Source organism: Cynocephalus volans, chromosome 14 (genome assembly GCF_027409185.1).
Source record: "Cynocephalus volans isolate mCynVol1 chromosome 14, mCynVol1.pri, whole genome shotgun sequence".
NCBI classification, from domain to species: domain Eukaryota; kingdom Metazoa; phylum Chordata; class Mammalia; order Dermoptera; family Cynocephalidae; genus Cynocephalus; species Cynocephalus volans.
This window is the reverse complement of record NC_084473.1, coordinates 10,682,768-10,695,231: the sequence shown is the minus strand read 5'-3', so window position 1 is coordinate 10,695,231 and position 12,464 is coordinate 10,682,768. Positions and strand designations below refer to the sequence as shown.

Here is a 12,464-nt window from a genome sequence, read left to right as displayed (position 1 = left end):
CAGAGAACTAAAGTGACTCCTTATGTTTATTCTGCGAGTTACCACAAGGCAGTCAACAGAAGACAGCATCAAAATTGAATGTATTACATTTAAATGTTCACTTGGACTTGCCCAAATTTAAAATGACTTCTGTAAAGGGAAGAGTAAATCGCAAACGGTGGCTCAGCGCTTGAGTGACTTGTCCTCTTTGCTTGGCGTAGTCATACGGCTTTAGATGAATGCACGTGTCTGCCAACACATACTCTTGGGCCTTACAACATGCTCGCTGTATTTGTGAGTTTGTTCAGCCGCTATCAGCCTCCCCACCCACCTATGCCGAGTGTGAGCCAAGAGTGGCCCTGGACCCGGGGCCCGCAGCACTCACGGAGAGGCCCGCGTGAGGCCTGGAAAGGACCGGAGGCCCGGTAGGACCAGTTTGGGGGGAGTTTAAGGCAGTCTTCCCGAGGGGTCATGTTGAAGCTGGTCTTGTGAGAGATGCAAAGCTGAGCCCTCGGCAGGTGGGAGAGGTGCAGAGGCAGTGGTGGGAATGGGGCAGGAGGGGGGGGGACCGCCGCCAGCGCACCCTAGAAATCCAGAAAGGTTTTTAAGCTAAGATTAACATTATCAAATCTATTTCAACCCCTCCCCCAGCAATGTAAATACTTTTTACAAATAAAAGCAGTACACGTTTGTTGTAGAACATAAAAATAAAAACATGTAGGCATAAAAAGTCCTTATTTCCCAGAAACCCGTCAACACAATATCTCTGTTTTAGATAGTGTACAAAGAAACCGGACACCCAGACAGAAGATGAGCTGACAAACTAGCACAGTCGCCCTGTCAGAGTGATGAAAGCCCTCACTGTGCGACAGAGGGGCAGGCAGACTCGGCCCCAGACTGGTCCTAAGACCGTCTGCAAGTGAGAGAAAAAGTGCGTGCCAGCCGCTGCAGTGCTGGTTACTGTTGTGATGTTAGAGAGGAATGGGACAGTCTTGGCGATGTTGAGATGTCTAGCAGTGTTACCGCTAAGGTGAAAATACAGGATGAGAGGAGCAGGTCTGAGGCTAAGAGTAACCAGCTGGGTGGTCAGCACGCTAGTTCTGCGGGGCCCTTGGAGAGGAGCGGTGAGAGGATCGTTTGAGAGATTCCAGCTTTTACTGTGTGGCTGAAACCGAGAATGAAAAAAGACCAACTGTAAGTGTAGAGAGTAAGATGAGCCTAAGAAGGGAACCCTGGGGAAAAACAGATACTTTTCTTGAGTCTGTGACAAAAACCACTTACCTGTCTTTAGAAGAAAACAAATGTGTTCAAAGTAATGCATAGAATTTTAGAGACACCACAGATCTACTGATTGCCTGAGGCTAAAGGTTCTGATTTAGAGGACAGCCAAAGGAGATGGGCAGTAAAAAGTACTAAGGGTTATCAGAGAGGTAGGAGGAAAACTGTAAAGAGCCAAACATGGAAAGTGTGTCTCAGAGAAGGGAGTGGTACCTGTGTCAACATGAGGGAGCAGAGAGAGCCATGCACAAATGTGGAAAAAGGCCACTGTGAGGATTGCCTTCCTGGGACTAGTTTCTAAGAGTCAGACCACGTGAGTGACTGCAGTGGATTGATGAATGAATGAGAGACTGAAAATATTGTGAACAGTTAGTGCTGGAGATTCTTCCAAGAAGTTTAGCAATGAAAGGAAGGAGTCAAAGCTGATAATTTGATGAGAAATATTTGGGGGGGGGGGCTTGAGAGACGATTTGTTAGGTAGAGAGGAATCAACTATGGGAAGAGGGTAGCAAAGAAATTAGAGAGTGGAGTGAACTGATGTAGAATTAGGTGAGGAATCAGGTGGAAATGGGGCCAGAAGCAGAGGTTACGGAGATAGCTTGAGAAAGGACAAGGTATACTTCTGAGAGACATGAGGGAAAGAGGTCAGGATGCGTGGAGATAATTGTGTTTATAGGTGGGAGGATTGGGAAGTTCCTGCTTTCCGGCATCCAGAGTCTGGGCACATCCGCCCTTTTCTGATATCTGGAACAGCTGTGGCCTGCAAGGCGTAGTGTTGGAGATGTCTGTGTTGGTGACCAGTGGTGGAAAATCCTTAGAATGAAAACTCTCTAGATCAGCAGATGAAGATATTTCCCTTCTTGGGTTATAAATGCTAGCTGCTAGGTGGCCCCTGCAGTTCAGTCTATGAAAGCACTCTTTATCTTTCTGGCATACGTAAATATTTGTCAAAGTTAGTTATTTAAAATAAAGTACTTCAAATTAAATTTTAAAAATACTTAAAATTCACTATCTGTGGATTCCGTTTCTCCATGTTTTTCTTCTTTATTCATTCTGTTATAGACTATAGAAGGGTGACTCCTTTATTTTAATTAGAGTTAATTTAACTCTTCTAAATTCTGTACTAAAAGCACATACCTTTACATATATTATCTTCTTTCCTACTTCCCCTTCCATGCAAAGCAATTAAAAAACTTTCAGTTGAGGAGCATTATTTTTAATTAAAGAAATTTTTGTGTGTGTGTGTTTTAAAACCTCAAAGAAGTAAATCAGTCAGCTTTCCCGGGGCATCTTATAAATATCTAATTTGATTTTCCCCTTGTAGTTTATGCCCATTTTTCTTTTTTATTTTAAGATAGCTGTACTAATAATTTAGGTTCTTCCCTTGAGAGCCCTCTCCATCCCATACTGAGTAATGTCACTCACTTCCAACCTTTTAAAGCCCGTATCTATTTTCTTAGCAATCACCACAAATTTGGGGGTTTTTTGGTTCATCTTGCCCCAATTAGATTTTTTTCCTAAAATACTTAACTTTGCTATCAATTGGAAAGTCCCCCATAGCCCACAGACCTGAAGCCCAGATGGGGAAAAGAGAAGTAGGAGCTGGGGAAGGAGGGGCCGGGAAGGCTGGCGCTGCTGGTCCTCTGCCAGCGCCGGGCATCGCTCAGAAGGACGTGCAGTGTGATCTTCTGCGTTTTGTTTTTCTGTTACGATAGAGAGTTTCCAGGTGTTACTGCAAGGGTCTCCTTCGTCATCTCTGACCCGAGTCATGCTCAGGAAGCAGGTGGTAGAACTGCTGGTTATAGCCGTGTTCAGTAAACCGACTTTCAAAGGGAGGAAAGTAGAACTTGCTTTAATGTAGAAATCTCCACACACAGTCCCTGTGTGCGTCTGATCTTCTGCCATGGCTCCTTCTAAACTCAGCTTGTCTTTCCAAGTAGCCTAGACGGAGCAAGTTTTTACAAGTGCACATCGAAAGTACGTTGAGAGAAAACCAGAAATTTATGTACCCTATCCTGGAGGAAATAAGGTCATTCTTAAAAGAGTAGTAATTTCCCACAATTTTACTTGAAAAGTCTTTTTCTTCGCAAATTAGTGTTTTCTGTGTACCACCTTGTCTCAGCAGCTCCTTAGTTATTCAGAATTCCTGTTAATCTTAAAACGTCGGGCTGACATAATTCACATGCATGCTAGAGGCAGGGTACTCTGCATACTAAATTCTTGTTAAAAAAAAAAAAAACCCAAAAACTAAACTGAATCCTCATTTCATTCAGTTTGTCATGTGGAAGCTTGTCATTTAAAATATTTAGTGGACGAGTTTCCTGAACAAAACTTTATAAATCAAGTATGGTCTGACACATGTCTAGAAACCAGAAATTCTTAAATTGGAATTCTGGTTTTAGACTTGAATCCTTTCGTGGCCTGGGGCAAGTCATTTAACATCTTACCTCCCTTTTGCCATCTATAAAGGATAAATACCTCTGTCTCAGGGATGTTGAAAGGATTAATTAGTCAGTCTGTAAAGAACTTTGAAGATGAAAAGTACTTTAAAAGTGCTTCTTAATAACATTATTGCTTAGAAAAGAGTGCCACTTTTATGCTAACCACTTTATGTCTCAAATTATATAAAGAAGGTATGTTTAGTACATTACTAGTAGTAATAAACCAGAGGTAAATCTCTCGTGGTGTGAACATCAAACATTAGCTTCAGAATTTCAAAGGATCATCACTGTCTTATGGATTGTTGAGGAGCTGTGTCTGCTCAGTAATTAGTTGCAAAGATCCCATTTCAGGGAAAAGAAGGCCCTTTCTCACAATTCAGCCTTTCTTTATTTTTTATTCAGTCAAGTTTTTTAGTACTAACTTTAAAATGGTACAGTGACTTTGGGTTGGCACGAGGAGGGCAAGAGAGAGAAGTACACTTTTTTTTGAGGAGGGAACAGAGTAAAAGAACCATAATCTTTCCTTTTCCCCCTTCTCTCCTCTCCTTCCCTGCCCCCATCTCATCACAGAGCCATGAATGTGTTGCTTTAGCTCTTTCTAGAAGAGTTAGAGCTAACTGTTTAAACTTATTGGAAGTATACATTTTTATGGTTAATTCAGTTTTTTTCCCTCTAAACCAAGTTAACAAAAGGGCCAACATTCATGGAATTGTGTTAATTATGCAGATGATAATGAATTGCATGGCACAACAAACTGTAACAGAGACACAGAGTATATAAGGGGACCCTAGAGAAGGTTGGAAAACATGATCAAGAAATGAAATGAGATTTGAATTTGGAGGGGCCGTCCTGTGGGTCACTTGGGAGACTGTGGTGCTGATAACACCAAGGCCACGGGTTTGGATCCCTTTCTAGGGATGGCCGGTTGGCTCACTTGGGAGAGCGTGGTACTGACAACACCGAGCCAAGGGTTAAGATCCCCTTACTGGTCATCTTTTAAAGAAAAAAAAAAAAGATTTAAATTTGAGATAAAGTGTGTCAGAAAGTAATCCAGGTAAGAAATTGGAAGGAAAGACGCTTGGAGGGAGCAGTGACTAGGGCTGAATCAGATAGAATTTACCCAAAGTGTAATAGCTTTTGTTATCTATAAGTGTAATCAGATGGATTCGTGTTTCAAGTGGTTCATGCTCTGGGCTGATGACTTGTGGTCTAGTGAATTAAGGCTGAGGGAAGGAAAAACTAGAATTATCATAGCTCTTTCCTGCAGGGCCTCGTGTGTTCATTCCTTGTAGAAGGTGGACAAATTGCTAAAATATTCACATGCCTAACTTGTACATGCTTTAAAATAAAATGCTTTAGAATCTTCAATGCCACTGACCATAACAATAAATTACAGGCTTCAGAAATATATTGCTCCTTGCATTTTGGCTTCAGTACTATGATTTAGTAAGATAAGTAGCAACTATTGAAATCTTTGGTACTGCCACTTAAAATATTAAATTAGTGAGTGTTTTTGTCAGCCATTGTTTTTACGATATATCTGTTGAGAATGAGTAATGACTTTTCGAGTGCACCTACTTCTTTTTATTGATAGTATTAAGTGAATGATATTTTTTGTGTTTAACCACGTGTAAACAATTTTTCTTCATGCAATCAATCCTAATTAAAACTTGTTTAAAATGGTAAATGAAAACATAATGCTGGCTGGCAGGTTAGTTCAGTTGGTTAGAGCGTAGTGTTACAACACCAAGGTCAAGAGTTCAAAACAAAACATAACATAATGCTAATTAATATGTCATTCTTGTACTTTTTCTACAGCAAAACCCTTGAAGATCGTTTGAAAATAGAAGCCAAAAATGGGGCATTGAGTGTATCAGACACTACTGTTGGCAGCAAACAATTGACATTCGCATTAAAGAGGGTAAGTTGTTTTTTAATGTTATTTTTTTAATTCACAAAAGAAAAATAGGCTTCTAATAGTGTTGTGTGTGTGTCTGACCTCAGAGCTGCCTTCGCAAGCTTCTTCCCTGTTGAGGGAGCTGTGTTCCCTACTCTAGCATTTTCCCTGCAGCCGGCGCCCCACTGGTTTCAGAGAACACTGCTTCCCAAAGCAGAACCAGGAGTGTTACTGGTGTCCTATTGTGACCCGGGAGTCGGCTGTGTTGGTGATGAACCAGCTGTCTTGGTTTCTGGGTCACCACAGCCTCATAAAGTGAAAGTCCTGACCAACTAAGGATGTAAAAGAATACCTGCCGCTTAAATGGACTCTAAAGAAGACCGGGAATTGGCAGAGTCTAATACCTTCATGACAGTCATATCCGGCTTTCCTAGACACTATAGTTTCAGAAGGCGAATTACTCTGCCGGTGGTAATCCTATTCTAAATTGATTTAAAAGATCCATTGCTTTAACCAGCTGTAATAATGCCTGTTGCTCATTGTAGGAGGAAAAGCCGCTTAAGTATGTGCTATTAACAGATGAGTGAAACAACATGGTTTCATTTCTCAAAAATTTTTTTATCATTCATAGTCAGTCCTCCTCAATATAATCACCAAGTAGAAAAGAATGACAAAGATTCCATCTCTGATTTTCTTAAAATTGAGATATCAATCACATACCATAAAGTTCACTCTTTTAATAGAATTCAGTGGTTTTTAGTATATTCACTAAGTTGTGTAAGCACCACACAATTTAATTCCAGAACATTTTCATTATCCCAGCAAGAAACTCCATACGTGTTAGCAGTCAGTCCCATACTCCCATCTCCCAACCCCTGGCAACGACTAGTCTTCTTTCTGTGTATAGATTTGCCTATTCCGGACATTTCATATAAATGGAATCACATAATATGCTTTATTTTGCACCTGGCTTATGCTGCAGCATGTATCAGAACTTTGTCACTTTTGATGGCTGGATAATATTCCACCGTACATACTTGCATGCCATGTTTTGCTTATCCATTCATCTGCTGATGGGCACTTGGGTTGTTGTTTGGTTTGGTTTGGATTACTGTTATGAATAATGCCAGGAAAATTCACGTGTAAGTTTTTCCCTGAACATATATTTTTATTTCTCTTGGGTGTATACCTGTAAGTGGAATTGCTGCATCATATGATATAACTCTTTAACCTTTTGAGGAACTGTAAGGCTGTTTTCCAAAGTGGCTATACCATTTTACATTCCCACCAGCAGTGTGAGAAGGTTCCAGTTTTTCCACATTCTCACTGACACTGTTGCTGTCTGTCTTCTGTATCAGCCCTTCTGGTGGGTGTGAAGTGGCATCTCACTGTGGCTTTGACTTGTGGGTCCCTGCTGACTCATAATGCTGAGCATCTTGTCATGTGCTCACTGGCCATTTGTGCATCTTCTCCCAAGAAATGTCTGTTTTTGTCCTTTACCCATTCATTCCTGATTCTTCTAAAATTTTTCCTACCTGCTTCCAGGACACTTGCCAAATGATAAAAATGTTTTTATTCTAAGTGGAAGAAGCATTTCAGTTAAATCTGTTTAGAGCAGATTTGCACTGTAACATTTATCATCTAAATAAGCCAAAACTGGGTATGCATTCAGAGTAACTCATCATGCCTGTCCTAGTTTCTTAGAAATTCTCCATGCATGCAGCTTAAAACATTTCTCACGTCTCTCTGAAGTTCAGGCACATCAGGCGTGAGACAGGAGCAGTGTAGCGAGGACGGGCCATGGGTTCAGTAGCTTGAAAGCCGCCTCAGCTGCTGCCAGAGTCCCCCTGCTAGACCAAATGGGGGTCTACTTCGCAGTAGTATGAAAATACAAGCCTTTCCCTTCTGTTCTTAAAATAGGGAAGTGCTAAGTTGAATATCATTTTATAATTTGTGGTAAATTGAAAATAAGATGGCTCTGAAATTATATTTTTGCTTAAAAAAAGAAAAGCACTAAGAATTGTTTAAAATGGTCTCAGCTAAATCAGGCAGAGGCTTTGAAACTATTTTTGGGAGCTGTATCAGTTAATGTATGATGTGTTTTATCGCTTTACCAACAAAGTCTTAATTATTAAATCTCAGTTTCACTTGAGAATATATTTATGGACTTGTTCATGTATTCGTTTATAGAAATCTCCTCTTATACTGTGTGTGTGATATATTCCAGTAAAATCTTGAGTTTTTTCAGTATTTTCATACGTACTTGCTAAAATACCAGTAGCATTCAAGGGGGAGAATCTGTGCTTTAATATTACTTAAAATTGTATAGTGGCAAAACTGGGATTAGGTCCCAAATCCAATTTAAAAATGTCATTTAGTACAGTTCCTTGTCAAGACCGTTGCTAATATAAGTACACCAGTTTGCGTTTGAACTCCTCCCTTCTCTGTGATGGGGTTGCAATGTAGTAAAGTATCAGGGACAGGCACAGGAGGAGGAGGAAGGAAAAACTTGGAGAAGAGCCAATTGGCCCATAAATCATAATGAATTAGTCACATGGTGGTAAAGTCTTGCAAACGCAGCCTTTTAGTGAAAGACTAATGATAGTCCTTTTTCTGCCTGGAGATTTGTCTGCAGAACAAAAGCTGCTTCTTCCAAGCTCCTTTAGAAACTCCTGCCTTTGTGGAGAAGGTCTGGCAGAACTTCCCAAAATGTGTTCCAGGAGATGTAAATGGATACCCTGGAAGATTGCTGTTGCCATCAGACAGATAATGGAAATTCCTTGGACTGATATCCATGTTGAAGTCTCATAAAAGTACCTAACTTAAAAGCTCCACACTGTTTATCTTTAGCACATCGTTGTCCAAAATTATTTGAAGAAACACTTTTTTTAGGAAGACTTACGAAAAAACAAATGTTACATAATCAGTGTTTGTTAACTTTACAAGGGTCTTGATGATATTGTTATTTGGTCTGCTAGACAGTGTGCGGTTTCCCTCAAAGGTTTTCTGAGTTTTCCATTAATACATGCGTTTTGAATGCCTACTCTGAGCTGCATGCTGGAGACAGACATGGTTCTTGCCACCACAGTTCTCAGTCTGTGCTGCGAGAGAGGACAGTGGGTGAAGATTATACACCTGTAATTACATAATTAAAACTGGGGTAAGTGCTCCAAAGGAGAACAGGGGGCCATGAGAGTGTTTGGCAAGAGACCTAACTGTAAGATTTAGTAAGCAGGGGACAGAGCTGATATAACATTTTTATTTTTAAAAAGCCATTCTCACTGTTGCATGGGGAGGGGACTGAAGGGGTATCAGAAAGGAGGTGGAGACCCTGAGGAAGGCTTCCCTGCAGTGGCCTGGGTTAGAAGGGACAGTGATTTGGGCTCGGGTGGGAGCCTTAGACAAAATGGAGGAATTGGAGTGCACTTAAGAAAAAAATATACAGGACAGGAATTAATTACTTGGAAAAGGCACTGAGAGAAATAGTAATAATCAGAAAATGATCTTAATTATTCAGAGCCCAGTTTAAGGACTTCCTAGAGAAGGGGAAATTCACTCATTTTAGCATTACAGATTGCTTTCCTTTCCCACCATTTCCTCATCCCCAACTCTTATTTTGGGGGGCATGTGGCTAGCTGAATCTGAACCTTTGACCTTGGTGTTGTAACACCGCACTCTAACCAACTGAGCTAACTGGCCAGCACCACCCCCTCTTGTTTTGCTTTTGTTTTTGTTTTTTGGGGGAGTGTCTGGCTGGTAAAGGGGTCTGAACCCTTGATCTTGGCATTTTCAGCACCACCACGCTCTAACCAAGTGAGCTAACTGGCCAGCCCTCCAACTCTTTAATTGTAAAATATTGAGTAATACCCAAAGGAGATGAATATGGAAACTTTTTCTTCAAGAGTAAAAGACAAATAAGTATTTTTAGTTGTGTAGAAAAATACAGCTCCTAGTCAAGCAGGTCCCATATGTGTCTGTAAGGCAGCGCATTTCACTTTCTAACTTAGGCCCCTGGCGTGCACTTTCTTGGTTTACCGTCTGTGCATTTGTACCAGTTAAGAATGTGGTTTTTTTGAGCTTTATATTCAGGAGTTAGTATTATCAAATCATCAAATGTGTTTTTATAACTATGTAGCTCTTACCTTTATTGTGGATTCTACATTGATACTCTTCCAAGAATTTCCTGAAAGTAGGCTGGCCAATTAGCTCAGTTGGTTAGAGTGCGGTGCTGATAACACCAAGGTCCAGGGTTTGATCCCTGTCCTGGTCAGCTGCCAAAAAAAAAAAAAAAAAGTTTCCTGAAAGTAGCACATCTGTTTGGGGCCCTGCGTGGGCAGAGGAGAGTTCTAGCTCTCCTGTGAGCACATGAGGATTGAGATGGGATGTGGGGGCCTCTCCAGCGCCAGCCCAGAGTCTACGGGCTTATTCCAGCTGTGAACTTGTGGGTGGTCTGCCGGATTTTCATCAGTGTTTAATGACAGCACGACTCTGCTTTCAAGGGGGGTTTGATTTTGGGGGGAGAACAGCTAAAAATTCTTTGTATACAGTTCTGGTGAATGAATGTTTAATCAAGTGTGCATAATAACATACTTTAGTACACACAAGTATTTAGTTCTGTTTTGTTTTGAAGACAACGTGAATACGTGAATGGTTCTGGCTCACAAACAAAAGACTTTTAAAAGTTAAAAGAGAAGTGGGCATCTCGTAAGCAATAGCGTCTTCCTAAGGTGGCTCCTTTGTAGTCCCTTTTAAAACATCCCAGTGGTATTTGTGCATTGGTTGAAAAACCAGTCTCCTACTTTGTAGACAGACTGGTATATCTGGGCACCTCTCCTCTTGCCCAGGGGTTCGGAATTTGTGGTTTTAAAGTGACGATAAAAGTTGGCCTCTGTCCTGCTGTTTTTGCCAGGGCAGCATTTGCCAGAGCAGGGTCCAGGCAGCCAGACCATGGGTCCTGGAGCCTGCGTAGCATTTCTCCCAGGAGGCCTGGGGTTGGTGGTAGTGCCGATGGCATTCTGATGGTTACCCAAAAGGGGATATTGGAATTTTCTCTCTCTTTCCCTGTGTTCATTTAAGTTTCTCTTTTAGTCTGAACAACAGAAGAAGCAACAGGAGGCTGAGAAACTGCATCGACAAGAGAGGAAAAAACTCCATCGTTCAGCTGGTCACCTGAAGTCAAGACACAGGAGAGGACGGCGGTTTCATTGAATTTGGAAGTGATGGTGCATGTGATAGGGAAGGAGCACGACTCCCAATTGACCGTCATTAGACGATTAAACACAGACAGGGACATGCACTTTAAAGTTGCATGTGAATTGTTATACACAGAGGTAAAGATCTGATAACTTGTCCCTGTGCCCTATGCGTTGGACCTTGAAACTGGGCCCCCACCAATTGGCCACTGCCTGGCACCGAGGGTGCTTTTCCTAAGTTGTTGGTCCCTGTAAACATCGTCCTTACTGTTGTTGTTCTTTAATGTTGTGAAATGTGCGTTATGAAGTGAAAGGTTTATCCTGTGCTAAAAACAAAGATATATCATGTTCTAGGAACTTTTTTCTTGCAATATCTACTGCCACTCACAATTAGACTACCCAGAAATATCATCCTATTTTACCTATTTAATCTATGTATTGTCCATGTTTGTGTTTATAAGTATATGTTGATGGGTTTGTTTGCTTCTTTGTATGTGTTAGTTTGGGATTTTTTAAAAAATATTTTTATACCAACAGACTATGATTTAATGGTAATAACATAAAATGGAAGTTACTGATTATTCTTTTAACTTGGCATAAGATTAAGTATAGGTTTTTTTCTGTTTAAGTGCAATTAGAGGTAAACTTGCAGGAAGAAACATTTATAAAAATAAACGCTTTAACTGGCTTCTTTAAGAAACACACATTCCTTGAGTTAATTTGAAAATTAACTGGTTTTCTTAGTTTTTCAGGTATTCATGTGATTTTGGAGGTGCCTTTATAGATTTTTAAAGTTTCTTTATGCACAACTGAAATATTAGCTCTTTTGACTGTAAAAGATAGAATCTAACTTGTGCCCGAAGCCAAAAGGCAGGAGGCCTTAATTAACATGACCATACTCTGGAATATGCAACGGGCCTCAGGAACTCCTAGATCCAGGGCTCCAAAATTAGTCAGATCTCTCTCTCTCTCTCTTTTCTTCCTCCTGCTTCAACATGTTCCTTATTCTCCCATTTTTCCAGGTCTCCCATTTTCTCTTCTCAGCATCTTTCCCTTCCCCCCAGCAGTCTTCCCTATCATGTCTGCTTCTTTGTGGACTGTCTTGGCCCACCACCAGGCAAGGAACAGCATGGGGCATCTGTTCACTTCTTTGGTCTGGGAGATGACATCTGTTTCCAGGAAGAAAGTGTGGATGGTATGTAGTTGGGGACGGGGCGTGTATCAATCTGTTTTCTTTTGCCCATAACAGAATACTTGAAACTGTGTAATTTATAAAGAAACAAAATTTATTACTGTTTGGAAGCTGGGAAGTCCAAGGTCCAGGGAGCACATCTGGTGAAGGCCTTCTTGGTCCTGTGTGATGCAGGTTATCACTTAGTGAGGGCTGAGCAAGAGCTTTTTCGCATGCTCACTTTCTCTCCTTATAAAGCCCTAGTCTACTCCCTGATAACCCGTTAAACCATTGATTCATGAATGGATTAACCCATTCATGAGGACAGAGTCCTCACAATCTAATCACCTCCCAAAGGCCCCACCTTTCAAATACCATAGTCTGATTTCCCACCCTCTTAACACTCTTAGAAGGAGGATCAACCTTCAGTGAGTTTTGGGGGGACATTCAAACCATAGCAGTGGGTGAGGGTGGTCGTAGGTTTGTGTGTACAGACACGGTCATCA

At 41.1% G+C, this 12,464-nt stretch overlaps 1 protein-coding gene across 3 annotated transcripts in view; it reads left to right on the top strand.

Annotated features, from left to right (window-relative positions):
- The window catches only part of NOL10 (nucleolar protein 10), a 117,409-nt gene extending 106,125 nt beyond the window's left edge, over positions 1 to 11,284 (top strand). For all 3 annotated transcript variants that reach the window (XM_063078342.1, XM_063078340.1, XM_063078341.1), the window contains 2 exons: positions 5,517 to 5,619; positions 10,684 to 11,284. In XM_063078342.1, the coding sequence (XP_062934412.1) occupies positions 5,517 to 5,619; positions 10,684 to 10,803 (223 nt within the window). In that variant the 3' untranslated portion in view covers positions 10,804 to 11,284. The remainder of the gene's footprint in view (positions 1 to 5,516; positions 5,620 to 10,683) is intronic.
- The last annotated feature ends 1,180 nt before the right edge of the window (positions 11,285 to 12,464 follow it).